The sequence below is a fragment of the Oncorhynchus mykiss genome, chromosome 12, assembly GCF_057628025.1.
Source record: "Oncorhynchus mykiss isolate SJ-2025 chromosome 12, ASM5762802v1, whole genome shotgun sequence".
In the NCBI taxonomy this organism is placed as follows: Eukaryota; Metazoa; Chordata; class Actinopteri; order Salmoniformes; family Salmonidae; genus Oncorhynchus; species Oncorhynchus mykiss.
This window is the reverse complement of record NC_143033.1, coordinates 83,108,192-83,131,117: the sequence shown is the minus strand read 5'-3', so window position 1 is coordinate 83,131,117 and position 22,926 is coordinate 83,108,192. Positions and strand designations below refer to the sequence as shown.

Sequence of the window (22,926 nt, the reverse complement as noted above, 5' to 3'; positions counted from 1 at the left end):
TCCCCAGTCTATCTCACCAGCCACTACTCTGCTACTCTCAGACAGTAGCAGCACTCTACACTGCTACACCATGCTGTATTATGCTAATGATAGCTAGCCTCCTCACAGCATTCAGGTGTTTTAGCGTAGCAGAAGCAGGGATACATACAGTGCCCTATCCGTGGTTGGTAGCTCTGCATTCCAGTTGATCATAGTGTAGAAATGCATTTGCATCTCAGATAGGAAGTGGAGCGAATGAGCGAGGCCTCATAAAAAAAAAGTGTTCTCGAGGTAGGAATATTAAATAGCGCCTATGATTTTTCCCCAACGGACGCTTTTTCTCATTTCCTTATTGATATGTTGATAGTTTACTATGGCTGATCTGGGGGTGAGGAAGGAAGGAGGTGTCGTCAGTCCCCCAGCTCTGTCTCTGTCTCCTGAGACCCGTCCAATTGATGCCATTGTTTATTGGCTTTGGTGCTGATGCAGCTGTTTGCGCTGGGCTGGGGCGGAGAGGGCTGTAGGGAGGGAGGAGAGTGTGGGAGCGGCTGAGATCCCCAGTGCCATGTGGGAATCCACTAAGATGACTTCCCCAGAAACTAATTAATCGACGCCACAAGCCCATTACTCTTGGTTAAAACAATTAGCATCTGCACATTGCATGGGGAAGCATTGTCATCTCATGCGAAGAGGGGCATCACACTGGGATGTAAAATGCCCCTGTGTGTGATGGAGCCGGGTACAGTGAAGCGCTACAATTGGAATCAATGGAGCTGAGCACCATACGAGGCAGATGTGGAGAGGGGAACTATGTAGAATTGAAATCCCAGATGAACAAGATGTACTTGAGTTTGTGGCCTGGGCTGGGCCGCCCCTGGCGTTGTCTGTTGGGAAGGTCATAAATAACTCCAACTTTTTTTCTCAGGCGTTGTGGGGGTCAGCACTTGACCCTGGGGGATGATGGATGTCATATGTGTTTTACCAGCCCATAAACCCAGCTCCTCCACCAGACCCACTCCCCTCATCACGCTCATCACTCTCCTATGGCCGGAGCAGGCAGATAATAGCCGGTTCTTCCTAACCCCTATTAGTGGCTCAGTCAAACGATCCATCCATTCCCATTGAGCGCCAACCACATGGAAGGCCTATTTCTTCCCTGTTGTGCCCAAATGAAGGCGATGCGGACCGCTTGACAGGGTAATTACTTTTATTGAAATAATACGGCCATTGTAGACAGCAATTAAAAGTGGCTCTCACTCCACTCATTAGGGGGAACTTACGATTGGCTTTCATTCCTCTGTTTTCTAATGATCCAAAGTCGAGCCTGTTAAATCAAAGGGCTTGAGCACGTTAACCCCTTGGGACCATCCCTTGAGTCCTGTTCACTGAGAAAACAACACACACTCACACCAACAAAGAGTGAGAAAAGGAGAGGAGGAGAAAGAGAGAAAATGGCAGGTACCTGTGTAGATAGAGAGACAGCTCAGCCACCTGTTTGTTGGGCAGGCAGAAGCCTGCTGGTCTGTCTGTCTTTATGTTAAAGCCTAGTTAACTCTCTCTCTCTCTATCGGGTATCTCTCTCTCTATCGGTTATCCCTCTGTCTCTATCAGTTATCTCTCTCTATCGGTTCAGGGATTTGAGAAAATGAGTTTTCCTCAGGAGCTGCTTCACATCACAACACAACCTTATAAACAACCACCTTGCCATATGTTGATGTAGCTTTTCTCTGTGTAAAATATCTCCTGTTACTCTAACTGTACTGTTTTTACAATGTTTGTTTTAACCGTTTTTTACATCATTGATTTCATGACGTAGAAATAACACAGATAAAACAGAAACTTTATTTTGCATTAAAAAAAGATAATTTGATAAGATCACAATATATATTTGAAATCGCTGCATAACAATTGTAACATTTTGCCATGGCAACAATAACCGTTTTCTTACTCTTTTCATAACTTAATCTCTCCTCTCTTGTCTCCTTTCTCGCCACAGCAATTTGGAAAGATTCTAGATGTGGAGATTATCTTTAATGAGCGAGGATCCAAGGTAAGTGAACTAGAACCCCAGCTGCTTCATTACCATGTACTTCTTCTGTTTAGTAATGATGGCATTAGTGCTGTGTGTACATTGGCTCAGACTACTGCTCTCTAAGCCTGGTCCTGGAGAACTGCGTTCAGACATGAACTCCTCTCTCTGCTGCCTCCTTGGTTGTTGTTCTAGCTTTGTACTCCAGTTGGGGAATCATTACCCCTGTCAATCAATCAATCAATCGGTGATTGAGCTGTTTAAAAATGCACTTAATCCAGTACTGTAGCTCTCTGGACCAGGAATACAGACCTCTAGTTTAGAGACTAATAGTCAACCCAGATCAAATATCAAGTGCTATAGCAAATATAGAACCATCACCCCCAAAACTGACTCAGTGTCTATACATGTACAGTAGCTCTATACCATGTCCTATAAAACATCCTCTGGTGTAAACAGCACAGTGCTGGTCATCCACTGTTTATGTAATCGTCTGTGCCAAGCTCCAGAGCATTCCATTCATAAATTAGACAGCCTCCTCTAGCTGGGTGTTCAACCATGAATGGGATCGATTCCCACTCTTACCTGGTAGTTTGGGGTCTGTATAAGGTATGCAGCCAGCCTCCATCTAGGAACCTATACTCTGCTCCAACTCAGCCCCCACAGCCAGTCAAGATTGAGCACCGGATAAAGCTGCCTCCTCTGCTGTAACAAGCATTTATTGTTTGTGCCCTACAAAGCCATTACCCATGATGCCTCTCTCCTGCACCCTGCGCGCTATATAATGAACCTAGCAGGCCATTAATAAACAATCTATTTTCCATGAAGCTTTGGCAATTTGCATTCAATATGTTTGTCTCCTTTGAAAAATGGTGGCTCCACTCTCCCTCCGTGTAAGCTAATTATTTGTGCATGATAAAAAAAGATAGAGGGGCCAACCATAGTCGGGCAAAATGTCCAAAGGATTAATTTTGCCCTCAATTCCTTTTGAATTTATTTCTTTATCTCCCTCTCCCCAAGGACAGCTACCGTGTTATTTATGCCAGGAATAGGAGCTCGGAGATCCTGTGTATGCATACAAGATCACAATGCTCTCCATCTCTCACATGTATTATATATCTTCAAGCAATTATCAGCCTGGCCGTGGCTCCCTCTCCCTCCCATCCCTCTATATGTATATATAGAAACCAAAGGACTGGGACTTGTTGGGCCAGCATATCTGAAGGCTGGTGATGGATCTCAGGCCCAGTCTCCCAGTCCCCATAACTCAAGCTGGTGACAAAGCCCTCAGGGGAGGGGGCACGTGGGGGTGGAAGATGGGGTTTGGGGAGGAGGGTATTTTGGTGTGAGTTTAAAGGCGACATCCCCATTGTAAAGCCACCTCCTTCTTCCACCTCCTTAGAGGTAGCATGTGATTTATTAATGTACATATGTTGTTGGTGATATGTATATACCTTTACCTGATATGTATATACCTTTATTACCAACCAATACCATGATAGTATGGTAAATGCCCCATCACATTTTAGACACAATGATGAATACTAATATATATATATATATATAATGATATGTCTATGAAAAAGAGACAACACATGGCTTAATTTAATTTCTACAGTGCATTCTTTGGCTATTGTAATGGATTAGAAATGGTTGATGATGGAATTAAACTAAATTGCTTGAAGAATTTATGAATATTCCTTCCATGCTCAACTTCATCTCATTCCAATGGGGGTTGGGGGTTGTTTTTCATAAGGCTCCTGTTGAAGTCTTCACAATAATGATTAGACTATAATGTTACGTAACAGAGTGTAATGCCTGCGATGCTCAGAGACATTCTCCAGAGGTGGTTTGTGGTGTTTAATTGGGTAAAACAGGCAGGTTTGTTAGTGTGTGTGAGGCTGTCATCCTTATCTCTCCTTGGATCTCTCTTTGCTGTTCCTGACGTCTCACTAACAACCACACAATTAATAACACCGCTTATATACATCTCTACTTCCTGCTGCTCACATTGTCCTCTCCTTCTTCTCTCCCTCTCCTTCTCTCCTTCTCTCCTTCCTCCTCTCTAATCCCCCTCCTACCCTATCTTTTACCCACCCTGTCTACCTTCTTGTCCCTGTCTACCTTCCTTTCCCTGTCTACCTTCTTGTCCCTGTCTACCTTCCTGTCCCTGTCTACCTTCCTGTCCCTGTCTTTCCTGTCCCTGTCTACCTTCCTGTCCCTGTCTACCTTCCTGTCCCTGTCTACCTTCCTGTACCTGTCTACCTTCTTGTCCCTGTCTACCTTCCTGTCCCTGTCTTCCTTCCTGTCCCTGTCTACCTTCCTGTCCCTGTCTTCCTTCCTGTCCCTGTCTACCTTCCTGTCCCTGTCTACCTTCTTGTCCCTGTCTGCCTTCCTGTCCCTGTCTACCTTCCTGTCCTTGTCTACCTTCCTGTCCCTGTCTGCCTTCCTGTCCCTGTCTGTCTTACTGGCCTGGTGACACACGTGGCTCTCTCTTAGGGCTTTGGGTTTGTAACTTTTGAAACGAGCACAGATGCCGACCGTGCGCGGGAGAAACTAAACGGTACAATCGTAGAGGGACGCAAAATAGAGGTGCTTTTCCTTATTTCCTGCTTCTTCTTCTGCCTCCTGCCTGCTGACCTCTCCCATGCCTCTGCTCTCACCTTTGTCCCACAAGAGACCTGCACATAAGCATGTGCCCGATGTGTGTGTGTGTGTGTGTGTGTGTGTGTGTGTGTGTGTGTGTGTGTGTGTGTGTGTGTGTGTGTGTGTGTGTGTGTGTGTGTGTGTGTGTGTGTGTGTGTGTGTGTGTATGTGCGTGCATGCATAATGCATAATGGTATGTGTCGGAAGCACTCAGTGGAACTAGGATTCCATACATGTCAAGATGGACGTGCAAGTTGTTCATCATTATGACTGGAGAGGGAATGCATGCTCTCATCATCCCATAAGGACCTCACTGTCACGTCTGGATAAAGAAGACCTGTCTCCTACCTACCAACACACCCTGTTGACATGTGGTCTTGACCATTTTTTTCTTCTTTTTTTTTTCTTCATTTGGTCTTGTTTACTGTAAATGAAGGCCCCTATTCAGTCATTGCCATCAGGTCAATATAGAGGAAATCTAAGGGGTCTGTCTTTTTGTTTTTCTTTTGAATCCATTTGTTTATCCAACCAATTACCTGTGTTGCTTTTGGCTTTTTCTCTTTCATATCCGTAGGTAATTGGTGCATGCTTTCCCACTTGCTACAGTAATTGAATCATCTCAAAAGAAAATGTAAATGAGGAATAAATTCATGTAAAGGTGATTCAAGGCCATTGTCTCCTCTGGCTATTTTAACCTCTCCAGTCTTGTGAACCTCTATGGTAATTTGCATAATTCTGACACATTTTACTGAATTTGTGTGGTATTTCTCTGCCAGTCGTTTGGTCTGCCTTTTGGAAGGGTATGTTATAACTGTGGCACCATTTTGTTTTGGGGGAGTAACAGGTGAATAATGCAACAGCAAGAGTGATGACAAACAAAAAAGTTGCCAACCCGTACACAAATGGTAAGATCTGCCTCTTGTCTAATCTACAACTTTGTTCAGATACTGTACATGAATGACAATATTTACTAGTTTGGGCTTCTCTCCCTCTCTCTCTCTCCCTTCATAGGCTGGAAGCTGAACCCTGTGGTGGGAGCTGTCTATGGTCCTGAACTGTATGCTGGTAGGAGATCCTTCTCTACTACACTCCTCTAGTCTAGCACCACTCTAACTCTACTACACTCCTCTAGTCTAGCACCACACAAACTACACTACACTCCTCTAGTCTAGCACCACACTAACTACACTACATTCCTCTAGTCTAGCACCAATCTAACTCTACTACACTCCTCTAGTCTAGCACCACTCTAACTCTACTACACTCCTCTAGTCTAGCATCACACTAACTACACTACACTCCTCTAGTCTAGCACCAATCTAACTCTACTACACTCCTCTAGTCTAGCACCACTCTAACTCTACTACACTCCTCTAGTCTAGCACCACACTAACTACACTACACTCCTCTAGTCTAGCACCAATCTAACTCTACTACACCCCTCTAGTCTAGCACCACTCTAACTCTACTACACTCCTCTAGTCTAGCAGCACTCTAACTCTACTACACTCCTCTAGTCTAGCACCAATCTAACTCTACAACACTTCTCTAGTCTAGCACCAATCTAACTCTACTACACTCTAGCAGTGTTTCTATCAGACAGACCCAATTCACATCTACCCACTGGTTTTATTAGAATCTGGCTCAGTCTCAACCTGCTTCTAACACACAATTCTCTGTAGATCAAAGTGGATCTGGAATACAATTGTGGGCCAGATAAGAAGTGGATGATCCAAGCCTCACAGAGAGAGTGGAGGCAGCCTGAGCAATTGTTTGTGGGGTGTGCACTGTAAAGCCGGAAAAAATATTTTAAGACCAAGCCGCCCCAGCAAACTGTTATCAGATTGGGGAGGCTGCTGCCGTGGATGGATTTGCCAAGTGCGCCAGATTGACTTTTACAGAGCTAACCGAATAAGGGAGATTGAGTGAGCGATATTGTTGGCACCTTCCCTGTCGAAGGCTGGTATTCCTCATGGTCAGGGTAATGGAGGCTTGAGACAAGCTCAGTGGGGTTTTCCCTATCTCTCTCCCTCTACATGCCACATTTATTGCTGTATGTTATATGAACCCTTTGCATTTTAATGAGGGGGAAATGGTACTATTTCATTTGGAAGAAGTGCTGAGCACATCGCGCCACTTTAACGGCTTTCCTTTCTGCTCATTAGACTAAAATCTGTTCATTCCCCGGACAGCTTTACGGCGAACCTCTAAATAACTGTCCATGACAGAAAGCAGTCATCTATCATTTTTATTTCATCTCCAGACCCCCTCACCCTCCTCCTCAACCCCCTCACCCTCCTCCCACCGCTCCCCCGGTTCCAACGCCATCTTCCCTTGACAATTACACCCCCCCCCCCCCCACACACACACACACACACACATCATCCCTTTCCCAATACACACACACAAACACACTCCTCATGAATTCCTCAGATGCATCTGCAATCATGCAGATCACATACAAATTAATACAAGATATGTTTATATATATTCACAACACTCACATTTCTATACAGACATATTCTGACCTATGCAGCACGTATAAACACAGACACAAAACGCACACACACACACACACACACACAAACACACACACACACACACACACACACACACACACACACACGGATACACACATACACACACACACACACACACACACACAAACACACACACACACACACACACACACACACACACACACGGATACACACATACACGGATACACACACATACAAGCACACTAGCCCAAATCATGTAATAAATCAGAGGGAATGTGGACCACCATTCCAGGCAGGGGGAAGCGGGGGGCGATGGTGATTTATTGGCTGCTAATTTTTCAAGACGTCTTGACATAGCACTGAAGTTTGCCAAGCCTAAACGACAACATATGCTTGCCAGCTGGGGAGATGGGAAACATAAATAAGAGATACATTTCTGTAACAAAAAACCTAACTAGGAGCCAACAGGTCAGCCTTTAAAAAACAGCTGACCATGTTTTTGATCATTTTGTTATGACCCCGAATGAAGAAACACATTTTAGTGGTTCCATCCATGGAGTTATTCTTGAATAATCATGACTATATTTAATATACTTTGGGTGGGAGTGAAATGGGATGTAAAGGTGATTAATCACTGTTTATCAGTCCTCATTTCTGTGCGGGAGATCAGTGAAATTGGGAGCCATAAATCGTGGCGTGGTGACAGCGCACTCCGTCTCCATTCGTCCTGGCGCTACAGGTTTATTGTCCTCAAAACCCATTCAGGAGAATGACGGATGAGAGCTTCACGCAGTCTCCCCGCTCTTAACCTCTGGCAGGGTACACTGGCTCCTCCTACTGATGGGAGGCTGCATGGCGGTGACTGGGGTAGTGGCGGCGCCAGCCCTGTGGTGTGTACTGCCGGGCCCGTGTCCTCGGCTGCCTCCTGCCTCCTCTCCCCTGCAACCCAAACCTTCCCTGGAGCCCTCAGTAAGGGGGCTGTGGAGGGGTCCTGTGAACAGCAGGCGCATTAGGTTCCCACTCAAATGGACTGGGGGTGGGGGGATGTTAGGGCAGAGACAGATAGCATTGTCTAGTATGGGGGATATTTTCGTAGAGAGACATTTTCAGGGAGAAATGTATATTACTATGAAAATATGAATATTATGTAATATCTCAACCCATGAATGATGGTTGCATGTATTTCAATGGTGTATTTCCTAGTCTATAGCATGGTGTGTCAATTTCAGGACCATGGACAGCTACCAAGCAGCTCTGCCTGCCTACACGAATCGGGAATCCATTTCAAATGAGCATTGTACGAGTCAGAGAGACCCTTCTGCTCTCTCTGCTACTAATTCCTAAGGGGATAGAAGGAGATGAGTAGAGCTCTTGATGTTTTCACTTCCAAAGGTGAAGTTTGGTGTGGACAGTCTGAAAGCCACCAGCTGAGTAAATGACAGAATAGAAAGGCTAATTGTCATCTTAATATATCTGGACAGATCCTCTCATTGTTGAGGGGATAATTAAGCTCCTGTGGCTTGATTAGATTAAGCTATTTTGGGTCCCCAGTGCTTAGATTAAGTGCTCATTCCACAGATTTATTTGAGCAGGACGCATTAAAGAGATGAACATTGTGAAAAATGTGGTGTTTTTTTACAAGGCTGGTTTTGACCCCATCATTTGCACAGAGCAGGATTAGGAGAGGTTAGGTCCGACTGGCTGGCTTGCTGTGTAAAGGTATTGAGCTCCCCTCAACTTGACACATTTGACATATGAGGTGCGGTGTGACCCTGTCGCCCTCCAGCACATTACTCCGGTTTTCCCCCAGCCATCCATCCTCTCTCTCAGAAAGGTGTTTGACTTTGGTGGCTAGACCAGGTTTGTGCTCCCATACGCCGCTGTAGCTGTTGTTGCTTTTCATGGGTTTACCAAAGTGTGACAACAGCTTTTGATTTATGGGTTATTATTGAAGCAGTGTAGCCTATCGCCAACTCATTATGAGTTTACATTCACATATATCATAGCACGCAGATTGAATACAACACCCCCCCATACCTAAAATAAGGAAATAGAAGATTTGGAGCCCCAAAAATGCTAGAGATTTGTACAAGGGAGAAAAAAAACACCCCTGAAAATATGAAAGAGGATTGTTTTTGCCCTTTAGCTGCTGAGCCTATATGTCAGACTCCCAAAAAGAGACTCATTTAAATGTCAAGGTCAGCATTATAAATCACCAAAGCAAAAGGGCCACCTTGTGATTCTTACCAGTCTATTGCTGCTGCGTCGGCAGCAAACAAAGTGCCCCGGCTGCTCGGGAGGAAATAGGGGCGTTTCCCGCCCAAATGAGATGCAGGCGTTGAATATGTGTGGAGCCCCTAATGGAGGGAGATGTTAGTGGCGTCAGACATTAGACCTGGCTGTTCGTGTTTTTAAAAGCACCACTAATTTGTCTCCCTGTCAGCAGGGTTGCTGGTGTGTACCGTTCATTAGGAAGCTTCCCAATCCCATCCACCTGCAGAGTTAACACTACATTACACTACATACAGCCAGCCGTAATGGTCATTGTCCTCCAGGCGAAATTCTATACCAGTGCATAGGAGTGCTTCTAAACGAGGTATCATATAACTGCATTGCACTAGGTGTGATTCCACTGTGTGTTATGAATGTGTTGTATGTCTGATCTCCTGCTCCTCCCTATATACCCCCCACCCTCCTCCTTTTCCTACACATTTAAACCCCCGCCTCACTGCAGACTCACTGCAGACTGGAGGCCTGTGATGAATTCACCCAAAACATGTCACGGTAATGAATGAATCAGTCCAGGGGAGATGAGGAGGATGAAGAATAATAGACGTGATGGGGTAGCAGTGTTGTGATGGAGAGGAGGAGGAGAGGGGGAGACTAGGGTGAGAGCAGGAGGAGCCTTTAACGCAGGACCAGGTTAATAGAGAGAGAGAGAGAGAGAGAGAGAGATATGTGTTTGTATGCAGCGCTGCAGTTTGTAATCAGACAGTGACTGGGCTGATTGAAGGTTAAGGAGAGATCTGGGGATCTCCCAGCCCAGAGGCTTGTCCTCTAATCTGTAACCATGGAACTTATATTGCTGACCCTGGCACCTCCCCCAACACCCCCACCCATCACCATTTTCTGTTAAGCGCTGCTGGAGTACAAGCGTGGGGCTGTGATAGGCTGGGAGGAGTCACAGATGAGGTGTGGGATTTGGTCAGCCGGATCTGCTCCGTGCTCCCCCAGGACCTGCACATCCAGCTCACCTCCCGCCTGTATCTGTCTGGACTACAGCACCACACAACACTGCCCCTTACCTACCTACAACAACCTTCCCCCTCAGCTAGCATACTGTTGCCTCAACCAGGTGGAAGCCACGGTGTGGAACTGGTGGGATTGCATCCATTACCAGGCTGTGTTTCAAGGCTAGCCCTGGGTGGCGAGGGAGGCGGTGGCAGGCGGCGTCAGGAAGGATGCGTACAGCAAATGTGGATCCTTGCTGAGTACAGCACAAAGCAGTGGGTTGGGGAAGGGGAGAGTGCTCGATGAGGCACACCCAGAAAAGATTACATCTAATGTTTCCTTGTCTTTCCCTAATGTATTCTGTCATAGGAGAAACAACTGCCACATGTTTTTATATAATGTGTTCGTTCTGTCAGTAAGGTAAGTAATGCCAACATTCTATCTCTCTAAAGTCCTCCTTCCTATGTGTTTCTCCACAGTAACAGGTTTCCCTTACCCGGCCACAGGGGCTACGGTGGCCTATAGGGGTGCCCACTTGCGAGGCCGGGGGCGGGCTGTGTACAACACCTTCCGCACAGCACCTCCACCACCACCTATTCCAGCCTATGGAGCGTGAGTATCTGTGGACCTGTAGTACAAGTCAACAATCAACCATTAGAACAGTTTTACTCTCAAATGTTTGGTTGCTGCATTTGCAAACAATTGTGTTATTTCATTTGTGTGCATGAGTGCAGCATGTGTATGTCTATCTGTCTGTCTGTCTGTCTGTGTGTGTGTGTGTGTGTGTGCGTGTGTGTGTGTGTGTGTGTGTACATGTATGATGTGTGTTCCAAAGGATGAATATCAAAGCCATAGGGAGCTATAGAAAGCAGAGATAGCATGTTACTGGGCAGGTCTCACTGGACCGTGATGATCTCCTGGTTGATGTGAAGCATTCAGCCTCACACTCCTCTCTTATATCTGCACACTGCCTGCCTGGCTGTCTGCCTGCCTGGGTGTCTGGGTGGCAATGGGAGTGTAGGGGAGAGGAGAGGTTCAGCTAACCGTAGGCCTAGCTTGGCTGCCTGGCTATCTGTGATTAGATCAGGGCCTGTCTGTGGCGATGAGTGATGAGTAGAGGGGAAGAGAGGAGAGAGGGGAGGGGAGGGCTCCAGTGATGAAGACGGGTCCTAGGACTCTGGGTCCCCTACACCTCCCACCCACTCTTGGGTTCTACGTTCCCATCCTCTCCTCTCCACTCCTGTCCCTAACTCCTTGCTTCTCCTTTATTCTCCCCACCTCCTCTCCCCACCTCCTCTCCTCTCCCCACCTCCTCTCCCCACCTCCTCTCCTCTCCCCACCTCCTCTCCTGACTTCCCAGGGATTTATGTTAGCATCATGTGACCGTGCTCCTTCCCTGCTGAGCTCCCTCTTTTCATCCCTCCTTACATTTCTCTTCCTCCTTTACCCCCCCCCCCCCCCCCCTCCTCCTCCACCGTAGCCTCCTGACAACACTGCAGTGACTGGAAATACTTTTTTTTTTTTTTTACCAGAGCAGAACATTTCATGGGAATTGTAAATGGCTGCATTTCCACCCCTTAATATGTCATTCATTATTTGTGGTGCGCAGCAGCCGGTAAGAGCTGACCCTGTGGATGTGCAGAGCCACTTCCATCACTCTCGTTTTCCGCCATGCAGATGTCTGCTTGACTTGCTCTCATTGGAAATAGGCTAGGTTCTAAACATCAGTGTGCTGATCCAATCTGTCTGCATATAAAACCACACAGAACCCAGGTGAACTAAGGCCTTTCCACCACTGCTCTCTCATTTCACAGAGTGGTGTACCAGGATGGCTTCTACGGAGCAGAAATCTATGTAAGTACCGTTGTCTCTTTCTCTCTCTGCGTGCTCAGATGAAACAGAAGTAAAGCAGACAAAAGCAGCCAGCCCTGGAGACTAAAACACCATCTCTGCAGCCCCCAGCGTTCCCCCTGCCTCTCTGCCAAGCCCGCGTCGATTAGGCATCTCTCTGCCGTGCCAAGAAACCCGACAACAAAATTTAAAACCCCCTCAGCACCTCCCTCCTCTCCCTCTCTCTCCTATGATGTCAGACTTTGGCAAACAGACAGATCCTAGCTCAGTGTCCCGTGTCAAGTCGATCTTCTCTCCCCTTAAAATGGCTTTTGGAGGTGGCTTGTTTCCGCCCTTTATCTGTCCCTGTACCTGTACCTGTACCTGTGTATGTGTGTGTGTGTGTCAGGGTGGGGACAACCCTCTCTCTCTGTCTGGCCCAGGGAACCTGCGTGGAGCCTTAGTGGGACAGCATGGGGCCTTAGTGGGCCTGTGTGTGACCTTAGTGGGCCTGTGTGGGGCCTTAGTGGGCCTGTGTGCCTCCAAGCCATCACGGTGTGAGAGATAAGAGGAGCGGAGGAAGATTAAGGGATTAAGCTTCCCTCTGGGTCTGTTCCACAGCACACACAGCGTCAGGCCGGCCCCAGTGCACGCTGCCCTTCACAGAGAAACGCGGGACGCTGTGGAGATAATGCTGAAATTACCAGACTGCCCCAGTTTGACAGCAGTCCAAGCGTTTGGGGGGGATGTTATTTGCCGTTTGAATCTGTCGGTTTTTTTCTTCCTCTCTGTCCTCTGCAATAGGGAAATGACAGCAGGCGCAGACAACAGTGCTACTGATTGCCTCTTACTTTAACCCTGTCTGCATAAGAGCAAAGGGCCGGTGTCTGGGAACAAAGGTGCTGGACTCCACAATGATATATGGCTCAAACAAAGCCCCATGTCGTAGCACTGTTTGTGAGTGGCTGTTAGCGACACCAGCGGAGGGAACAGTGTAGAGGAAAAGTGGCTTAATGCGGTCCTGTCGGCCCTGGGCATTTGGCCTCCCTCCCTCCCTCCTCTCCTCACCTCCAGCTAAGCCCTGGGTCTCAGTGCCCTCTGACCAGTCCTAGGGTATCTCGCCCCATCGCTCAAGCCGTCAGCCTTTCCCCCTGTGCTCTACTGCCATTAGTTTTGGCAGTGGCCACTGCACGGACACTGAACGGCTTCAGACTGCCGGAGTGCGCCCAGAGGTCTCCTGTGACAACAACAGCAAGTCCCACAAGCCTCTCTGTCCTCCACTATCATTCAGAAGACAGTAGCCATGTCTGTCACTGTCATGGCCTAGTCAAATTCCATTCATTTCAACAGTCCTGAAGCACTTGCCATTAAAAAGATCATCCAGGATGATACCACAACATGAGACCCTGCTTCACAGGGAATATATACTTACTTCGTATTTACTTCGCCACCGTGGCCTTTTTTTTGCCTTTATCTCCCTTATCTGCTCACATTGTATGTAGACTTATTTTTCTACAATATTATTGACTGTATGTTTGTTTTACTCCATGTGTAACTCTGTGTTGTTGTATGTGTCAAACTGCTTTGCTTTATCTTGGCCAGGTCGCAATTGTAAATGAGAACTTGTTCTCAACTAGCCTACCTGGTTAAATAAAGGTGAAATAGAAATAAATAAAAGAGAAATATTAGGAATGGATGTATTCATATTCATACACACACGTGACGTGCACACACACTGGGGCGAGACACAATAACAAGTGTGTTGCACTGTTGTGGGCAGGATTTGACATGTGTGCAAGTGATTTATTGTGGCTGTGTGTTGTTGCGTTTTGTTGCTGTAATCAGAAGCACTGTCCCAGGGCATGGCCATCCCACAGGAACTCCTATGCCTGGCCTTAGCCATGACTTCCTGCCTCCATGGGCAGGGAGGATGACTCAAATACAGCGCCTGGCCCATCTGCCCTCTGACCTGATTCCCCAAAGAGCCCTGGCCACAGTCCTTAGACGTTCCATCTCCACGGTAGTGTAGCTCGCCTTTGGACTAATAGAAAACATGTATTATTACCAGCCTCCTATTAGTGCTGAGCGATTAACTGAAATGTTGGTTATTTTTTCCCCTTTTTACTTCTGTGAGCTCAATGCACACTTTCCGCAGTTTCTCTATAGATTAATCAGATCAAGCCCGAACTGTGCGGTGTAGGAGGGAGTTGTAGTTTCCAACAGGCCAATATTCTACATAGTTTAGAGCAGAAAACGTGGGTAATTAACTACCTACTTGTCCGGTCTGTGTGGGTGCACTGAGAGGGACTAGAAGAGACAGAAGATGGAGAGAGAGGAGTTGCTTCGGGAGGTATCTCTACCTGAAAATACATGATTTAAGTGGTTGACATTTGGTATTCAGCAGTCATAAAAGTATGCCTTGTTTACTTTGAAGAACTATTAAAACATTGATTTTGTCAGACAGCAGCTCAATAGAACTGGTGGCACAGCTAGCAGTGCTAGCTGTGCCACCAGAGACTCTGGGTTCGCGCCCAGGCTCTGTCGCAGCCGTGGGGCAACGCACAATTGGCCTAGCGTCGTCCGGGTTAGGGAGGATTTGGCCGGTAGGAATATCCTTGTCTCATCGCGCACTAGCGACTCCTGTGGCAGGCCGGGTGCAGTGCACGATAACCAGGTCGCCAGGTGCATGGTGTTTCCTCCGACACATTGGTGCGGCTGGCTGGCTCGGCTGGCTTCCGGGTTGGATGCGCGCTGTGTTAAGAAGCAGTGCGGCTTAGTTGGGTTGTGTTTCGGAGGAAGCATGGCTTTCGACCTTCGTCTCTCCCGAGCATGTACGAGAGTTGTAGCGATAAGACAAGATAGTAACTACTAACAATTGGATAAGGGGGAAAAATTCAACAACAACAAAAATATTTACACAATAACTAAAATATATTATTAAAGTAAAGTTGTGAATAAAACATGAATAAGTGGTACATCATGGGACATCATGGGACTTTTATTCATTGTTTTATTCTGTGTTGTTACACCATTGTCTTGTTACACCACAATAAATAGTGCATTTAATGTAAAAAAAAACGTAATCGAAAACTTGATTATTTTTTAATAATCAAACCGAAACCGAACCGACCTCAAAAAGCACTCTCAGCACTACCACCTATATACCCACCGTAGGATATAGGATGGAGATGGGCCAATGATCCATTGGTGCTAATAGAAAAACAGTAGGTGAACAGCTTCATTTTTCAGTTGGAGTAATGACTGCTCTTCCCAATTAAGTTTTTAATTCCTTCTCCCACTCTGGCAAATTAATACACAGGTCCTGACTTCCCAAGTGCCTTCAGAAAGTATTCATACCCCTTGAATTATTCCATATTTTGTTGTGTTACAGCCTATTTTTTCCCCCCATAATGACAAAGTGAAAACATGTTTTTAGAAATGTTTGCTAATTTATTGAAAATGAAATATAGAAATATCTATTTACATAAGTATTCACACATGTTCAAATCACCTTTGGTCTTTCTGGGTCTCTAAGAGCTTTGCACATCTGGATTGTACAATATTTGTACAATATTTGCACATAATTACTTCAACATGATTCAAGATCTGTCAAGTTGGTTGTTGACCATTGATAGACAGACATTTTCAAGTCTTGCCATAGATTTTCAAGCTGATTTAAGTCAAAACTGTATCTGGGCCACTCAGGAATATTCAATGTCATCTTGGTAAGCAACTTTTAGGTTATTGTCCTGCTGAAAAGTGAATTTGTCTGCCAGTGTCTGTTGGAAAGCAGACTGAACCAGGTTTTCCTCGCGAATTTTGTCTGTGCTTTGCTCAATTCTATTTATTTTTATCTTAAAAACAAGCATGCCCATAACATGATGCAGCCACCACCATGCTTGAAAATATGAGGAGAGGTACTCAGTGATGTGTTGTATTAGATTTGCCCAAAACTTAACGGTTTGAATTCAGGATATAAAGTTAATTTCTTTACTTTAACATTTTTTTACTTTAATGCCTTGTTGCAAACAGGATACATGTTTTGGAATATTTTTATTCTGTACAGGTTTCCTTCTTTTCACTCTGTCAATTAGGTTAGTATTATGGATTAACTACAATGTTGTTGATCCATCCATCCACAGTTTTCTCCTGTCATAGCCAATAAACTCAAAACTGTTGGCATCGTGGTGAAATCCCTGAGAGGCTACCTTCCTCTCCGGTAACTGAGTTCTGAAGGACGCCTGTATCTTTGTAGTGACTGGGTGTGTTGATACACCATCCCATAGTGTAATTATTAACTTCATCATGCTCAAGGGTTATTCAATGTCTGCTTTTATATGTTTACCAATCTACCAATATGTGCCCTTCTTTGCAAGGCATTGGAAAACATTTTTACTCCTGAACTTATTTAGGCTTGCCATAACAAACTTATTTAGGCTTGCCATAACAAACTTATTTAGGCTTGCCATAACAAACTTATTTAGGCTTGTCATAACAAACTTATTTAGGCTTGCCATAACAAACTTATTTAGGCTTGCCATAACAAACTTATTTAGGCTTGTCATAACAAACTTATTTAGGCTTGCTATAACAAACTTATTTAGGCTTGCCATAACAAACTTATTTAGGCTTGTCATAACAAACTTATTTAGGCTAGTCATAACAAAGGGGTTGAATTCTTATTGACTCAAGGCATTTCAGCTTTTTATTTTGTATTAAATTGTAAACATTTCTAAACATCAACTTTGACATCATGGGGTATTGTTTGTAGGCCAGTGACACAACATCTCAATTGAATCCATTTTAAATTCAGGCTGTAACACATCAGCATGTGGAAAAGGTCAAAGGGTGTGAATAGTTTCTGAAGGCGCTGGACGTCTTGGTTTGCTCCTGTGCAACACAGTACGTGTAAAGAAAAAGGGGTCTCTTCAATAATGCAGCAGGCCGTTGCTGCTTCGCCATTCTGAATGAGGGATGAATTTGGGGAGCGTTAACACACCACCGTTCTGTTCTTTCTCATGTGGACCATGTTGTGCACCTACAGACGGAACGCATGGCTCTCCTCCCCAGTCTCACAGGGGATCACTCATTCTCCGCTGCCTCAGCTACCAGATATTAAACAGCTCCCTCTGGCTGTGTTCTGGGCGTCTTGCACCTTGCCGTGCCTCAGTGTTCAACTCTTCCATTTAAAGAAATTAGACGTTTTGAAGGGTTTCATATGCATACTTGAAAAGTGAATAGAATATGCAGTTTTGAAATGTTCCCAACAATGGACAATGTTTCAAACCCGATGTTTTAGTTTTAGTAAGTGCTTGTATTATTTGTTTGAGAATATGGTAATACACATGCTGTTGTGGGTGGTTGTGTAACTGTCTGAGTTTCCAACAGGGGGGCTACGCTGCGTACCGATACGCCCAGCCCACCACCGCTGCTGCCTACAGTGACAGGTGAGTACATTCCACCTGCTGCATAACATAAAACACATAATATTACTTGAACAAATGAAAGACCATTGTAATTGTGATGGATTCAATTAGAAGTTGTGACAAGGTCTGACAAGTGACTTCAACCTTCCCCCCACACTCCAAAGTATCTCCCACATAGAAGGGTGAAGATAAACTCGCTCTGGAGTTGTGACCCTCGCTCAGATTGAACTGTCCATTAGGAGATCCACAATGGCCTCAGGCTAAAGCACACAAAAAAGTAACCTTGTTCGACATGATGATCTATCCCATGCCTCTCTGCCTTTGACGGGCGAGGGGGCATATCAACTGTATTTATGAATGGCCTGCGGTCTGCGGGAGGAAGGGAGAGAGGGATGGATGGATGGGCAGGGACTCTATCACTTCTGACTGATGTCATCCGGGTTCAGGTGTGCTCCGTTTGAGGAGGCGTGGCTGATTCATTCGGGCCTTCAAAGCCGCTGTCAGGCTGGATGTGGGCTGGTTTGGGAATCTAATCTGGGAGGGATTGAGCATGTCACTTGTGATAACGTACACCCTGCCTGAGAACCTGAAGATCATATCGATAATGTGAGATTTATCTGACCTCACCGCACTGTGAATTATGAGCAGCCGTGCTCGGAGGGAGCAGAAATTGGACAGCGGCTTTTTCCTCTGGGAGGGATTTAATTCCTGTTTCTCTTGCCTATATTTTCCTCCTGAGATTTAATGTAATTCGCCCGAGTTGTTTGTTTTGCTTTGTTTTGCTTCCCTTGTCTGTTTGTTTCTTTTTGAATAAGCGGTCATGCCCATTGGATCAATAGGGGTTTGTCTCAGCAATACCTTATCAGACTTACCAGCGGAGCAATCAACCAATCATGAAAGGAGGTCACAGGGATCATAAGAGGCTTGTAAAATCCCCATAAAATATGAAACATTCATTTTTCAAAATGCTTGTGCCCACAGGCCTGCTTTGTATTACCGAAGCCCTGCCAGGGGCCAATCAGCGTAGTGAAGCCGCGTGACGTACGTTCTGAGGGGCCGTTTGACCTCGAGGTGGTTAGCAATGCCACTCTGGTGAGAGCCCATTTTGTAGATAGATTAGCCTTAGTGGCACTCTGGGGTTTGGTGCTCACAGTAGATAAGAGTATCACAGAGACCACCCCTGACCATGTCGTGGTACAGCCCATCCTCTTCCCTGGAGCCTTCTCATCCAGCTCCTTCCCCCTCCACGTCCTGCTCACTGACCTTGGGTGTTGGACTCCAATGGGACACACCATATTTAGATCTTATATAACTTAATGTCCTCCTCGCCCCGCTCCAGCCTTGTAGGCTGGATGTCTTGTCTCCTTAAGGAAAATGACATTTCTCCCTCTCTCCTCTTGGTTTTTATTCCTGGTTGATTTGGTGCCCTCAGTGCTTGGCTGGGAGTGCCTTATCTGCTCCGTACAGACCCTCATTTGCAAGCGAGCATTGAAGAAAAAAAGTAAATAAAGGAATATGTGAAGTCGAGTAAATAAATAAATAAGGCACACATCTTGTCCTGTCGCAGAAGGAAATTGGAAGGATTAGTTCCAAACCAGCAACAATGAAAAGACAGTGGTGTGAGCCCACTGTTCAGCTTGGGTAAACAACAGCAGGGTGAGAGAGCGTACACAGACTGGGCCCAAGCCCTCCAGCACCTCTATCTTTCTCTGTTTTCTCTTTCTTTCTCTCTCTCTCTCTGTCTCTCTTTCTCTCACCCCTCAGTACCCATCACTGCCAACTAATCGAGGTGACAGTGAAAAGGACAATGTGTATTCACAGAGAATGATCCAACCACCTTTGAACTCCTTTTCTACTCAGCCTTGTATCATTTTCTAAACCAGGGGGTAGAGAGAGGGAAATAATTGTTTTAGAGACTTGAAAGTGTTGACTTTAGGGCCAAGTATCCAATAAGCATTGAAAATATACTCTACGTCAATGACCCTAATCTCCTGGCCTTTTCCATTGCAGCTATGGCAGAGTCTATGCAACAGCAGACCCCTACCACCACACAATCGGCCCTGCCGCTACATACAGTGTGGGGACCATGGTAAGTACGCTCTCGCTTTCCTCTGCACCCTGTTGTTGGCTAGCCACACTAACACAGAGCAGAGGCCGCCAGCTGCAGTCCTCTCTCGCTTTCCTCTGCACCCTGTTGTTGGCTAGCCACACTAACACAGAGCAGAGGCCGCCAGCCGCAGTACTCTCTCACTCCAGGAGCACTCGGAGATAAAGACCATTGAACTAAGCCAAGTCAGTGGGCTTTATTTCCTCTTGTCATGCTGTTTGGCACAACCTAGTGGAGTGCAGCAGAATTCCCTAGCATGTGGTCATTGTGAATTCAGTGAAATGGATTTGTTTCATGTTATGTCACACAAGCTCACCTCATACATACAATATTAATTTGATTCAGGCTTTTTACTGCTAAAATGGGAATGATCACTACAACTAATTCAATCCAAACACATGTGCATCTTCAACACTAGTATAATCATTATATTCCTGCCACTATTCAACTACAAATGAGTTGTTCCATTCTTCCTTTCAGCCAAACTCTAAACTTAAAGGGGTGAAGTTGAATGGTTAATGTCTGTTTTTAGCTAGCTTTTGCAGCTAACATCAAAGATGAAAATAATATCAGTAAAAGACCGTCCTATAATGGGGAGATAGTTTCTCAATGTTTTATTTTACAATGAGGGCATGGCACTGGGCTCATAGACTAATTTGAAAGATTAACGACCATCAAACGCATGCAGCAGTGTGCCGTGGGACATGGAAGAGAAAGAGAGGGATGGGGGAGGGAGTTCTCTCACTCACCCCTCCAGTCCACAAGGTTGATGGGACGAGCGCTCTCTGCCAGACAAATGGCTTAAATGTACCATTCCGGCATGCATGCGATTTTTCAACAACATAAAAAACAGCGTACAGTTCCCCGGTGCAGCTGCTAGCTAAAAGCTTTCATTAATTAAGACATTTATTTTTTTCCTCTTCATTTACTTAATTAAAAACTGTGCTTCTTTTCCTCCAAATTTCCTTCCCTTCTCTGCCACTCTTAGTCACCCTTTCTTAGCCAGGCTGAATTTGGCCCTTCATGTCTGAGCTTGGGTTGTGTGTGTGGGGCAAGTTGAGGGGATCACTGTGGTGGGGTGGAAGTTGAGGGGATCACTGTGGTGGGGTGGAAGCTGGTGAGGTGCGAGACCCTGGTAGTGAATAAACCATCTTGACACAATAGGAGTTCAGATCTTACAGTGAAGAGACACACCATGAAATAGATTCAGGAAAAAATTGGTTTGGTTATTAATTCTTTAGTCCTCTTTGATTAATGGTTCCAAAGGAGAGAGCAGCGATTTTTGCATTTAGAAACCTTTCAATAATTAGTTCCTCTGAGGTTGCTGAAAATTCTCTTTGCTGATTTCCAGTGTGCAAAAAAATTGCAAATGCTTTTTTATACTGATGAAAATTTTATACAAGCAAGAGGGTTCCTTTAAATTAAGGGTTATTAGCCTTTGAAGGTTTGTGTGTGTGTGTGTGTGTGTGTGTGTGTGTGTGTGTGTGTGTGTGTGTGTGTGTGTGTGTGTGTGTGTGTGTGTGTGTGTGTGTGTTTGTGTGTGTGTGTGTGTGTGTGTGTGTGTGTGTGTGTGTGTGTGTGTGTGTGTGTGTGTGTGTGTGTGTGTGTGTGTGTGTGTTTGCCCTGGTTACCCAGAGCATGGCAGTAAACCTAGGGAGCAATATCCTCTGGTGAAATACACATCCAGAAAGGTGTGGGCACCATGGTTGGACTTGAAAGAGAATTATGATTAAACTCCTTTGAACTTAATTCGCTTTGGTTGGATCTATGACATTGTTGTAGCCTGGAAAGCCATTCCGTGAGGAATGTTTTCCTACAGTCAAAAGCATGAAACAAACACAGTATTTTCCAATTTGTTGCTTAATGTAATTAATGCATGGAAACTGCATTTGAGGGCGGGGCCCACTTCTCCATGTGGCAAGCCAAAAGAAGAATATTAATTTCTAGGAAAGGGTTTTTCTCTCTGGTACAAATATCAAAATGATTTCAGACTAAGTTCATACTTTATCACTACCAGGTTCTTTATCCTCCAGCTCCAACACCTGGACTGCCCCTCCTCAGAACACACACATACCCAACTTCTGCATACTCTAATGAACAAGAACTATTATTACTTTGATTAAACCAATTAAATGTTATTTAATACCATGTCCTTCAGACACAGACGTTTTAACAAAACCAATAAAGGAAGGAAATTTGTGGAAAAAACAGAACTCAACAACCAAGCTGTCACCACCTTAATACTGATTGGTCCTTTTTCATCTTTGATGTTGCAGGCTAGCCTATACAGAGGAGGGTACAGTCGCTTCACTCCCTACTAACAGAAAGAAAAAGAGAGAAAGACAGAGACATTACCCCCCAACAAACAAAAATCAAACCAATTAACAAACAAGCAAACACCTCATCCTTCGTGGAGCGCGAAATCAAACTAAAAGCTTCCAGGTTACCAATGCTGACCCCTCCCCCTGACACCCGCCCTCCCGCTACAGACGATTTCTACAACCTTGTTGATGTCATCATTGGTCTGCTCCTATGATTTGTTTTGTATTCATTTTGTGCTTTGGATTGATTTCGGAGAAGTTATGTTCTGCACATGTGACTGCTGTAGATGGGTGCTGTGTCACCATAACCAATGTGAGCCTACTGTAGTACGCATGATGCATGATCAGAGGGGTGTGTTTCTGCAGTGACCGTCAGATGGATGACAATCTAGTGGGGCATTAGATACACTGTTATTTAGCCTATTCTTGAATTGGAATTCAATGAAATTCAAGCAGGAAACAAAATATTGTATTCCAATTAGCATTAGAAATACATAATTATAATAATAACAAAGACGATGCACATGCCCTGCTAATTCTTATTTCACAAGACGCCACTGCCAACTGTATGATTGCTCTGTAATGTTGGAGTGTCCTAATGCACTTGAATTGGAGTCCTAACAGTGATGTGGTGTGACAGCATGCAGAGTGAGCGCCATTGCACCACAGTGAGGGGTCAGAGTTCACCTGGGGTTGAGACTGGGCTAGCTCTCGCTAACGTGATGGCACTCTAGGCTAAAGGACTTAGGATTGTGAAGGATTCAATGTCTTTGTTTATTTCAGGCACATTTTTTCCACACTGATTTGCATGTTCACGTATAATTAACTGAAGTGTACAGTGCATTCAGAAAATATT

General features: G+C 45.3%; 1 protein-coding gene across 13 annotated transcripts in view; it reads left to right on the top strand.

Annotated features, from left to right (window-relative positions):
- The window catches only part of LOC110538551 (RNA binding protein fox-1 homolog 3), a 412,967-nt gene that overhangs the window by 374,374 nt on the left and 15,667 nt on the right, over positions 1–22,926 (top strand). For 4 of the 13 annotated variants that reach the window (XM_090193723.1, XM_036938638.2, XM_036938645.2 and 1 more), the window contains 9 exons: positions 1,976–2,029; positions 4,508–4,600; positions 5,499–5,559; positions 5,666–5,719; positions 10,866–10,998; positions 12,201–12,240; positions 17,605–17,663; positions 19,653–19,731; positions 22,026–22,082. In XM_090193723.1, the coding sequence (XP_090049849.1) occupies positions 1,976–2,029; positions 4,508–4,600; positions 5,499–5,559; positions 5,666–5,719; positions 10,866–10,998; positions 12,201–12,240; positions 17,605–17,663; positions 19,653–19,731; positions 22,026–22,070 (618 nt within the window). In that variant the 3' untranslated portion in view covers positions 22,071–22,082. Of the gene's footprint in view, positions 1–1,975; positions 2,030–4,507; positions 4,601–5,498; positions 5,560–5,665; positions 5,720–10,865; positions 10,999–12,200; positions 12,241–17,604; positions 17,664–19,652; positions 19,732–22,025; positions 22,083–22,926 lie in introns of those variants that run through there. The other 9 variants (XM_090193724.1, XM_036938643.2, XM_090193729.1 and 6 more) reach the window with 3 other exon arrangements.